Genomic DNA, 12410 nt, shown 5'->3' with positions numbered 1-12410 from the left:
AAATCTATAATATCTTGCCGGATGAGAGGAATAAATAGGACAGATGATTTGAAACTCATAGATTCAGTAAAAGAAGGAATATGATATTTGCCACCTACTTACCTTATTATAATTCTTTGAGGATTGATTAAGGTAATTCAATAGTCTCCAATAACAGGAAACTTCAGAAAAGGAGTTGTCTAATAAATCATCGGATTAAAATGAGCACTACTGAGTACAATCATCTTGTTTTTTAACTTTAATTTAGTTTTAGAGAATTCTTAAAAAAACCCCACAATGTATCCAACTGCATTTTTTTCCTAAGTCAGAATGGGGAAGGGATAAGGGATATAATATTGGTTGTGTTTTTACCAGGCATAAATTGGGACAATACTGCGGTTGTGTCTGTATTTCCCCTTTTAATACTTATGACCACTCTCTAAGGTATAGATCTTAATTATCTTTCGGACAATAAATACAAAGTTAAAAATGACTAGGTAGCTTGCCAAACACTGCATAGAGAGTAACTGGTGAAATTAGTTAGTGGTGGGTTCACCATGCCTTTTCAACGATTGAGAATTGCGTGTTACTCTGTGGTTTTCATTCTGCGTATCAACTGCTTAAAATGTGAAAGCTAAGAATAAATGTATGCTGACCTAATTCCTATAGTTTCTTCATAAGAAAAGAGATTTCTGCCCCCTTCTCAGGAGAGGAAAGCATGGGAGGCATATCGCCCTATGTTCTCTGTCCCCCATTCATTGTTTGCTTTGGCTGGAGGCTGTTGGGTATGTGGTTCAGCCACCTTTTACATTTTTGATGGGTATGTTTTCAGATTAGTGAAGGGGGAAAACTGAAGTCCAAGGATTTCTTGCTTTGACATTGATTTTTTTTCTCCTTAAGTTGCCCCACACATTTTTCTCAGGACATTCTATACACCTACGGGACCCTCAGTGGGTCAGATGACTCACTCAGTGGACCAATGCACTCACGGAGAAATAGAAAATGGGGCACTAATTTGGATACTTGTTGCTGACTTTCAAAGTTTTGAAAAGAAATTAATCAAAATATATTCAGATTATTCTTTCAGCTTACTTTTAGACTAAACAAATTAGCTATTATCAATCCTAATATCATTTTTTGAAAGTGTGTTGGAAGGTGATTTTAGATGCTACAGTCTTCCACGTTGGAGAAGGGACTAAGGATTGAAGAGCAGTTTTAATTTTCCATATGTTGTGCAGCTATATGAATAATAACTAAATGCAACAGCAGGCAGGCTTATCCTACCATGAAAGATCTCTAGGGGTTTGGAGGTATGATGGTTCATTTCATGAAGTATTTTAATGATCCATGCATTTGTTTTTCAAACATCACATGAAGTCTTTTATACAAGAATTATTCAGTCTTACCCAGAAGGGTATTTACATAGAAATGTCCTCTCCTTTTATGTATATAACAATTGATACAAATTTGAATAACACAAAAATGGCAGTGTCATTTTAAGAGCTGAAGATCTAGGCAACATTGCCTGAATGGAGTGTACCTGGAGAGATTAGGAACATATGTAGGCTATTCAAGGCGCTTCATTTAGGACCAGACAGGCACACTTTAGTTAACCAGCAGGTAGATAAAAGAATAGTAATTACTAGGAATCAGGATAATTACTAGAAATCCAGATAAATTGTCACATCAAAGTTACATACCAGGAGTTGGCACAAGGTAGGCATTTAATGAAAAATTGTTGAGTGAATAAATCCAAGGTTACTTTGGTAGTGGTTTGGCACCCAGTACTGGTGTCAGGAGGTATGAAAATACATTCAAAAATCTCGTTTTAAATAAAGTCAGAAAGCCCTGCAGGGGGAGCTCTCACATACACACAACCACTCACTGTTATCTTGCAGATTTTAGCAGAAGAAACATTTTCTCCTTGCCTAGCTAGCAACAGGTCCAGCCAACTATAAAACACCACGACTCAACCACTACGAAGTCACTACATTTCAAATTCCTGTATCTTTCAATGGCATCTTGTTTTTCACAGACCCTCTGAACTCCCCCTTTTTGTCTAAAAAGTAACGTTCTTTCAGTTTTTCCTTAGCATGCATGTCCCTATTTGCAATTCCTCTAGCAATTCCAGAGTCAACCCATTTTGTGTAAAATAATTAGCTGTTTTATTTTTAAAGTGAACAGAGAAGAGTGCAATCATGTCCAACTTGCATGCAGAGAGAATAATCAAAGACAAAATCCATCACATCTGATGAACCTACGTTTTGATCGCTCTGATAGCATTCTTAGCCACAGATAATAAGCACAGTTGCAATAGAGGACTGGAGTGAGGCCAGATAATCCAGGCATTAGCTCAAAAGGTGCTGCTATCTTCTGATGAAATCTTACACTAAAACCGCAAACCTTTAAGCTCTAATTTTCTTATCTACAAAGTAGGGGTAATATTAACTGCTGTTTTGTGAGAGAATTCACAGGAGCCCGAAATGAAACATTAGTGAAAACTTTTTTAAAATGAAAGAAATAATATGATTAAAACTGACCTGGGGTTGCCAGAGGACTGTTGGTTGTTAACTTGCCTGTAAGAATAAATGACATTGAAACAACTATTACATTTAAATGTATTATTAGAAATTTATTGTATATTCTTCCCATTTAACATTTAACTTGATATTTTTTAAGTTACTGTGACTTATTAGTATCTGTTAAGTGAAGAACATATCATTTGTATCTGGATCTAAAAATAAATATTTTGCTTTCATTCTTCTTTAGAATTGTAGAGGGGAAGTTTTCAAACTTTTAAGCCATCTTGTGTTTTTTAAGGACAGAATGTGATGTTTTTTAATCATCAAAAATAACTAAACGTAGGGTTCATTTTGTAGTAGTGGCTGTAGACTTAAATGTTCTGGGTTAATCTGATGTTATTTGAAAAAGGAACTTGGAATATACTTAGACCATAGGCTTTGGAGAACAGAAGAATTAATTTTAATTCCTGAGTTTGACACTTAATAGCTGTGTGACTCTTTTAAGAAGAAAAAATATTACCCCTCTATATGATTATTTTGAGAGTTAAATAAAGTAATGTTTGTCAAACATAGTACCTGGCCCACGTAGATACTTTTTTTAAAACTAGAGATTTCAGCTTTATAAAAAACAGTCATAATTATAGGGAATCCCAAAAGTAATATCTTTATGGTTTTATAGCAAGTTTCCTCTAAAAATCATTGGTATATAATTTTGATATTTGGGATAACTTCTGAAAAAATCAGAAAAATGGTATTATTCATGATTATGAGAAACGGATTTTCAGAGCAGTAAACACTCATGCTCAGTGATTCTGGCAGTTGGCAGAGTCAGGGTTAATGTTCATATTAATGATTCCATTCAAATCATTTTTCTATAAAAGAATAATTTTACTTTTTAGATAACATGGTTAATTCTAAAGTTACTGGTAATTTCCCAAAACAAACTCTTTGGGTGGTGCTGTGATCTTGGTAAAACAAAGTGAAGTTACAAATGTAAGGAGCAGTAGTGTCCAACTGCAGTGAGAAAGATGAGGTAAAGAAAATGCTTGAAAAGAGCAAAGTTTACCAGAAGCCTTAGATTCTCCTTTGCAAAGAGTGCAATACATTTTGAACCTTTCTTTCCCTCATTCCTAGTGACCTCATAAATGCTGGGCTTTCACCTCTAAGGCTGTATGATCAGAGTCTTATTTTGGGGTCACACAAACACACTTTTCATTTAAAAATCATTTATATACACATTTGACATTTGGGATGACCTGCAATATTCAGAAAATTGCATTATTTATGATTTATGAGAAACAGAATTTCAGAGGGGGTAAAGAGACATGATCAGTGACTCACACACACCCTCATCCATACATGTATACACATATCTACAGAGCTTAAGCTATGACACTGGAAATGCATATCCTTGGCAGCTACAAGTAGGCATTACGAGCTCTGCAATATTATGAACTACATCATTCCTTACCAAGTGCATGTTTCTTATTTTAATATAAAAAGTAAATGTCTCAGAAAGAGCTACTGAAAAAAATGAATCCCTCCTTAATGTCATGGAGTTTGATGATCACCACCTTAGTTTTTAAATGCCACAGTACTGACCTGAAGTTGTTGCAGGGCTCACCGTAGGGAGATTCTCCAAAGATGCTACAATAAAGTAAAGTAAATTTGAAGCTTGGATGTATAATATGCATATATTATAAAAAATGAATACAGTTGGAATACTCATTCAAAGGGCATCTGATCCTTTAGAGTTCCTGTTTCATCTCATGCTAAAGGTTTGATAATTATTTGATTGTGATCCATTTGATAAATTTCTAAAATCTGTATATTCTTTCTATTACATTTGCTTAAGAAAAAGTTTGTTTTATCTTAATCCTTTAATAAAATATGCACTTATTAATCATAGAATAATTTACATTTAAGATAGGTAATGTGCCATTTACACATCAGACTTCTCAGACCTAGGACCCATGATGCTGCATTGGAACACATGGAAGACATCAAAATATTCTTGCACATAATATCTGCTAGAAATGATGTACTGTCTGAGTATAAAGTGCTTTTCACATGAAAAAATCTGGCTATTTTCTTCACCTGTTAGTTGTGTATTAGTTTTAAAAATATATGTATTTTTTTCACATGACAAAACTATGACAACTATGTACGATATAAAGAAAACCAAAGTATTATTTATAACAACCCTCATCCAGCCCTTGCTGATGTGGCTCAGTGGGTTGAGTGTAGGTCTGCAAACTGAAAGTTTGACAGTTCAATTCCCAGTTAGAGTACATGCCTTGGTTTTGGGCATGGTCCCCAGTTGGGGGTGTACTAGAGGCAACTGATCAATGGATCTCTCATGCACTGCTGTTTCTCTCCACCTCTTTCTCCCTTCCTCCCCCTCTCTCAAAAAACAAATAAATAAATACAGTCTAGGAAAAAAATAAGTAAATAAAAACTCTTATCCAGTGTACTTGTTTTTATTCAAAACTATATTTACTGTAAGTGCATTAATAGGTGGGTTCTCTTCTAACCAGATTGTTTATTACAGTATTTATTCATTTTGCATTGTCTTGTTTCTACAAGATCTATAGCAAAGTTTCATCAATGATATATGGTAGATTGTTGACAAGGAAGATAACAAGGTTTATGCCATATTTTCACAAAGAAGTCATTTTCATAAAGTAATGAATTTAAAAATTCACATGCTAGAAGTGAATATTAAATTTAAATACCTAAAATGAAATTTGGTATCATGTTTATAAAAACATTTTAACATAGTTCAATAAAATAAATGTAACTTCAAGAGCATATTCTTAAGTTGATGTTGTGATATAGTTGATTGCATTCATGGTAATTATTCTAAGTTAATGAAAATGATGTAGTTTTATTGAATAAATAAATATTTTTTAAAACCACAAACTTTCTTCCCTCAAAGAGCCCAATTGTGTGGAGTCATGAAAGTAAGTTTTATCACATCTGTCAATTAATTGGCCATAACAGACCCGCAGAAACTGGTGCACATTCAAAGAAAAATAGCAAGAAATCAATTTTCTAAAAGAAAATTTTCTAGAAGAAAATTGACTGTTGAAAAAAATCAGTCAATATTGTTCAAACTCTAATGTAATGGTTAAGAACATAGACATTAGGGTCTGATTGCCTGGGTCAGAAACCTTGATACAACCCTCAATAACTCTGTGATTTAAGGCAAGTTACCAAAATTATCTGTATTTGGTTTTCTCTGAAAAATGGGGGCGGCAAAGACATCATGTAATAGGATTGATATGAGGAGTAACTGTGTTGACAGGTAACACATCTGTTCTAGCTAACAATAGTTCGCAGTAATTTTTAGTGAGACTGAATTAGATAATGATCTGAAACAGTCTGTGCTCCGGAAGCTGAGTTGAGGGTACCAAACCATCAGTAGAGGAGGCTCCAAGAGAAAACATTAACTGTCTTCTCATTGAATAGGTATCCCAGGATATAGCAGGAGACTTAATAGGAAACGGTGTTTGATGAACCAATGTTGTAAAGGAAAGCAGGGTTCATGATTTCACATTTGCTATTGCAAAATTGAAACAAAACAAAGCGAAATGAAAACTTCTGCATGTTTTTATATATCTGATTCAGAGGCAAACCTATATTGACTGATTCATTCTACAGTAAAACCATATTTTAATGGACATTAGATTATTTGGAGTTTGCCTTTATTCCACATGATGTGGATATTTGTATGCTGATTAACTTTCTAACATCCCCAAATATCTAAATTCAAAAACATAACTGGAATTAAGGTTGACACATAAGGGATAATGGACAATTATTATTGTTTTAACCAAAATAAGTGCACAGCACAGTGTTTGTTGAACTGAATGGGGGATACCTAGAATAAAAAATTTAGGATAAGCATCAATAGACATAGAGGCTGCTGTTACTTTGATTCCCTATCCTTCTTCACCTTTGTCTTATTATCTTAAAATTATTTGTCATTTTGAAAATAAAGTTTTCTTAATATATAAATAACTAATCAGGATGAATCAAACAATTGACCCTTTTCCTTTCTCTTTTTCTTTTAAGTTCTCAACTAGAATTCGGATTTGTCACTTGACTTTTTAATCTAATAATGTATGTGACTAATAATGAGCATGACTTTCTGACGGAGGGTTTCTGGAAAGTTAGGCTGTGCTGGACTCATGCCAAGAATGTGGTAAGACCCACACTCATTTATACATGTCAATGTTTTTAAAACCTTTTTGGTATTTGATATTTTCTGAGGAGTTATAAAAGTTTTTATAATATAAGAGTTATTTTTCATAACTTTTCCTCACTGATATATTTCTTCAAATATGGTTTCAGTGTATTTCATGTTTCTCAGGTAAATGTGTTATCTCAAGCAAGAAGACATGTTTCTGAAGCTAGTGGTGATCCCATTGCTTCCTACTATATCGCTAGAATTTTAATTTCATAGCTTAATGATTCAAAGAAATCAAATAATGTTCACAGATACCTGTGACATCAATGCTGTTCAAATCAATATGGAAATTGACCAGTTGACTGGATTTATTTGCTTCAATGCCTTGAATCAGTTCTTCTTTTACATTTTCATTTGACACCCACTGGGCAAAGAACAGGTCAAATATGACTATGACGCTGCCATTTCTGTAAAGCAAAAGATGACATAAGAAGAAAAAGTCAGACTTCTTCCAGTGATTTGGGCTCAATGCATGTAAGATGCCTTTGGAATTCTCTACAGGTATCACTTTGTTAATTCCCATTACATCTGTGCCAGGTAGATAATATCAAGGGTTATCTTTATTTTACAGGTGGAAGAAAAGGAATTAAAAGACTAAATGTATTTTTCAAGAGCACCAAGACAGATCCAGAATAGGAATCTGAGTTTTCTGAGTTCCATGTTAACAGACAAATTTCTAGGCCAGGCTGTTTCCCAGAGTTACTTGTGTCAATTTAAAGCAAATCAAGTGGTTTCATGGCATTTACTTTCATTTTACTGTTTGAAGGAATTGAGAGTGTGGTTTTGTAATTTCTCACACATGATTTCTAAGTAGAGAGAAGCCTCAGGTAGTTTACTGATTTCAGAGAAAAATTTTCTGAATAGTGTATGAAAACCTGATAGCAAGCTTATGGCAACTAATTTATATTTACATTTTTTCCCTATTCTTAATAAAAGCATCTAAAAAAATCAAGGGATGGAAAGAAGATAAGCATACCTGGATTACTGGGGATTTACATGATATCCATTCTATTGTCAAAGGTCAGGCTAATCTTGCCAACATCATCTCACACTGTGACATCGCAGTTCAATTAGATAGCCCGAGTCATCTTCCTTTTTATTTTATTTCCTGCTCTAGCATGCATGTAAAATGCTGTAGCATGCATTTAAAAAGTTTTATTTGCTGGTTATTTGTTTCAAGTTTAAAGAAATATAAAAATAAATACATTTTTGTCCCAGTAGAGATTCATGAGTGATTTTTCCTCTCATGCTATGCTTTCAGGATATAACCACTGGAGAGACAAACTTGAGGTCTGATCTTCACTCTGTAGCCTTTGGTAAACTGGGGGTACTCAGGCTATACTTAGATCCTTAAGAGCTAGATAAGGGAGAACTAAATTTTGCATGGTGTGTTAGCTAGTTCCAAAATCTAGGCGGTTACACTGACATCCTTATGATGTCTGTAAGTTAATGATCTTTTTGAAGGGTTTTGCCAACTCTAGAAGAGCTCTTTGTCTATTTGCCCGTATGTCTATCTTGATAGAACTTAGAATACAGGGTATTGCATTTTTTCTCCCACGACTATGTATAAGATCAAAATGTTTCTGAAAGATCATAATAGACCAACATGTCCGCTTGGTAGTATGTTCCTTCTTAAGGTCTGTGTTGCTATTCTGGTTTACAGCTTAGCAGCGGTGATTCCTTTCTATGTGGTTGAGTTTCCATTTTTTGAAGTAAATAGGATACTCTGATACAATAATTAGACATTTCACCTCTATTAAAAATTTTTTAAAATTGTAATGTTTGTTTCCAATTATTTGATTAAATCACAATAACCAAATCTTGCAAGTGTCAAGGCTCCTTAGTAACCATTTAGTTCAGGGTTCCCAGAACTCATCCATATATGGAATCACGTGCTGTCCTTGAAAAGCATACATTTTGCCACAGACATTGTTTTTATCTACCTTTCCACACTTGTTAATTCCATGCTGGCCAATCGTTAATTTTGTTTGAGAAGAACTCTCCATTTTCTCACAAATGGTGATGGTTTCTCCAACCCTTTCTTACTCAATAATAGTTTTGTTCATGGGCATATGAGCAGACCCTGGTGAATGGAATGTGAGGGAGCAATGATGGGAACTTCTTGGAAACCTTTTTCATATCTTATAAAATAATGGTTTAGAGTGTACTACTGGTCTTAGTTGTTAAACATTAGTATGTCTGGTATATGATGGCTTGAACTTCCACATCCATCTTGGTCCCATGGAACAAACTATGGTTGACAAACTAAACGCAGCAAATGAAAAAGGAAAGCACCTACATTATTGACCACGTCACTGTTATTGTATGACTGAGTTAGCCTCTGGCGAAACCTTCAAGTTTCTTGTGATGTCAGATCATCAACACTTATTGCTTAAGACACTTTTAGTTGTGTGTTTTGTTCATTGCAATTTAATCCTAACTGACATACAACTCTCAGGCTTCATCACATATTTATTTAAACAGAAGCTCTGGAAAAGGGAGATTACTGTATTTGTATTTTTGTGCCTGATGTTGGCCAAATTGTCATTCTAGCCATAAGGAGATTGAGGCTCAGAGTAATGCAGATAACTTTGCCTAGAATGTTACAGCAAATCAGTATCAGAGATGGAATGAAATCCAGGGGTAGATGTCTCCCAGATGTGATTTTACATAGTAGTTCTCATTCCCCACTGTCAACACCATCTCCATCAATACCGTCATCACTCTCAACACCATCTCTGTCAATACCGTTATAAACTGTTTGTTAGGGAAAGACAATACACCACATTTACCTGGACGCACATTTATAATTATCTCCCATTTTTGCCAGAACTTCACAATCAAATAGATTGGGATAATACCTAGTTTTATTTTGGAGAGAGAAGTGAGGGATAGATATTTTGTAACCTCCATACTTTCAAGGAGTAGAATCTTCCCTCCTCTCTCTTCTTCCCTTTCCCTAGCCCCTTCCCTCCTCTCCTTTTCCTCCTTCTTCTGTGTCTCTCACCACCCTCCCCTCTCAAATAGTTAAACGGACAGGATTAAATATGGTTAAATTTCTACCTTTGACTAAATCTGAGTTTTCTCCTTATGTAGTTTCCACTGTTGAATTTGACTAAGCAATTGCTTTTAGTTTTCTAAGGAAGTAAAAGAAGTAAAATAATTTTTGGTAGAGAAAGTACAAATCTGGAATTTTCTCTCACTGAGTTGAAAGTAAATGGATTAGTTCATCCTCAGGCATAAAACATCTTTGTATGAAAGATGTATTTTCTTACTTCTGAATTATACATTGCATTTAATAATTTATGCTTTGCAAGGACAGGAGTTACAGGTCCTGTATTCACATATAGTTGCATTCTTTAAATTTTATTTTATTATTCATTGTAAGCATTGAAATAAAAGAGATATATACTAGAAACCAGAAAAACCATAATAAACATTTGTGTTCCACCTAATAAGAGTGCTAAAGCTGTTATTTTAGTAGTTTAGTATTGATCTCTATATCACTGCTCTGAGATTGATTTTATTTATTAAGGTAAATAGCCATTTTCATTTCAAAGTATTTGTTCCAGTAGAATATCTGAGGTTTTTAAAAATCAGATAAATCCTATCATTGTACAGAGAGCCTGTGTGCAATAAATCAAAACGCCTCTTATCTCTTATTCCCCTTAATGACATCGATAACCTCGAGGGTTGCTGAATAAACGGAAGTCTTTTCTTTACTAACTTGGTGACTCATCTGTGCTCAAAGGGCAGGGTAGGCTGCATATCACCACAGAAGGTGAACAGCGCTTTATGAAAAGAATCTGCTGCTAAAAGCTCTCCCTGTCAAAGCACTTTCCAGACAGCAGAATAACAGAGAGTGATCCCAGAGGGGAGCAACTGTTTGTTTGATCTGCAGAGTGGCCACACACACACACACACACACACACACACACACACTTTAACAAGGGGCCGGGGTTGACCTAAAGTAACAAAATATGGGTTAACCACTAACTGTTCCCTAGTGCTATAATTCAACAATATACATATGCATGTAGTATGTGTTTGATTAAAATTGGTAAAAAAGAAAATAGGTATTTTAGACACCTATTTTCAGTATTTTTAGATACATTTTTCACAGTTAGTGTGGATATTGTTAGTTGAGACTTCAGTTATTTATTTCTTGATTTTACCAATTAGAGTTTAAAATTAAAAAAATATTAAGCTAATTAGGAGTCTGCCACCTTTCTTTTGAGTGGAATATGCCATTTTATCTGTGCTTATTTAAAGGAAACTTAAATGTTTGCTTGTTGCTCTCTTTCTTGCTTCTGAATTTCCTTTTCCAGTCTCCCAAAGCACCAACCTGCAATTTATCTTACAGATATTTGTACAAAATTCCTTTGCATCTTTCAAAAACTCACTTCTGATTTAAAAGTAGTTCAGATACAACTAGGAGAAGTATTTCTACCCCAATGAAGTAATTACTTGAGAATAATTATAAAATATGTATCAAGGCTTAGGGAATATATTGGTCTCCTAGGTAGCTATAAAGAGGGAGAAAAAATTCCTCAGCTGAAATAATTTACAGTTCCAAATATAGTGATTTTTAACATCCAGAGAATAAAAGATCATTTATTAAATATTAAAGAAGATGCTGGAATTTTGATAAACCACCAGGCCAATGTATAAAGTCTACATTCAGTAAATATTCTTTATATAGTAAAAATGAAGTTATCTAGCATATTATAATACATAAACATGAAAAGTCCCATTAGGAAACCTATCCCAATAAACTCTGCAATGAATATTGTGCTTTGTAGAGATTTCAATGGGCAGAACCCAGTGAAGGAGAGACTGGCACCTGAAATAACCCTCCTCAAAGAACATGAACACCTTAGAGATACAATTCTGAACTGATGCTTTCATGCAGAGCTCCATACTCAATCCTTATAAAACTGAAAAAGAGAAATCAGTTCCACTCACTTCAAAGCAGACAAATAGCTTAAAGTTAAATGACATCTTGCATGCATGGTTTTTACCTTCACAGAATAAATATTTTAAAAATAGCACTTTGAGAAAAATGTTAACCTTTTCCATACATCTCCTTCTAGTCCTGATATTTGGGCCAATAAAAGAGGCTAGTAGCAGAGGTACAAAGGCCCAGAAAACAGGAGTAGATGCCTCTGTATTGCAGGTAGGTAGGAAGACGGTAGGTGAGGCTATATAGGGCTGACTGGGTACTGGGCTAAAATGTCCTGAAAATGCAATGAAATAAAGAATAAATAGTGTAGATAGATAAGTGAGAAAGAAGAAGAGAAAAAGAATGAATGAATGACAGCGAGAGAGAGAGAGAAAAGAGAGAGAGAAAAAAGAGAGAGAGGAAGCGCTGAGGGGGGATTTTTAAGCTCGAGTGTTTTTTCATTTGTTTGTTATTTTAACCAGAAAGGGCTTCTATTTTCTTCTCTCCTTAGGTAGTCTCCACCCATGCTTCTCTGACTGTGTCCTACATCTTCCACCACACCTTTTATGACCCGCCTTTTCAACCTGAGGAGGCTCTTTAATGCATTTTAACACTGCTGTGCTTCCAGAGAACTTGTTTAGAGCTTTTTAAAATTAAAATTCTATCCTTATGGCTTGGCTAGAGCCAAAGTAAGAGCATACTTTTTCATATCTAT

At 34.5% G+C, this 12410-nt stretch overlaps 1 protein-coding gene across 1 annotated transcript in view; it reads right to left on the bottom strand.

Annotated features, from left to right (window-relative positions):
• The window catches only part of TMPRSS15 (transmembrane serine protease 15), a 115707-nt gene that overhangs the window by 96861 nt on the left and 6436 nt on the right, over window positions 1-12410 (bottom strand). The window contains exons 4-5 of the mRNA XM_045851784.1: window positions 7009-7160; window positions 2520-2555 (exon numbers count right to left, since the gene is read on the bottom strand). Coding sequence (XP_045707740.1) covers window positions 2520-2555; window positions 7009-7160 — 188 coding nt within the window. The remainder of the gene's footprint in view (window positions 1-2519; window positions 2556-7008; window positions 7161-12410) is intronic.

The sequence above is a fragment of the Phyllostomus hastatus genome, unplaced genomic scaffold (assembly GCF_019186645.2).
Source record: "Phyllostomus hastatus isolate PE091 unplaced genomic scaffold, TTU_PhHast_1.1 phas_contig_86, whole genome shotgun sequence".
NCBI classification, from domain to species: Eukaryota; Metazoa; Chordata; class Mammalia; order Chiroptera; family Phyllostomidae; genus Phyllostomus; species Phyllostomus hastatus.
This window is presented reverse-complemented; position numbering and strand designations above follow the sequence as displayed.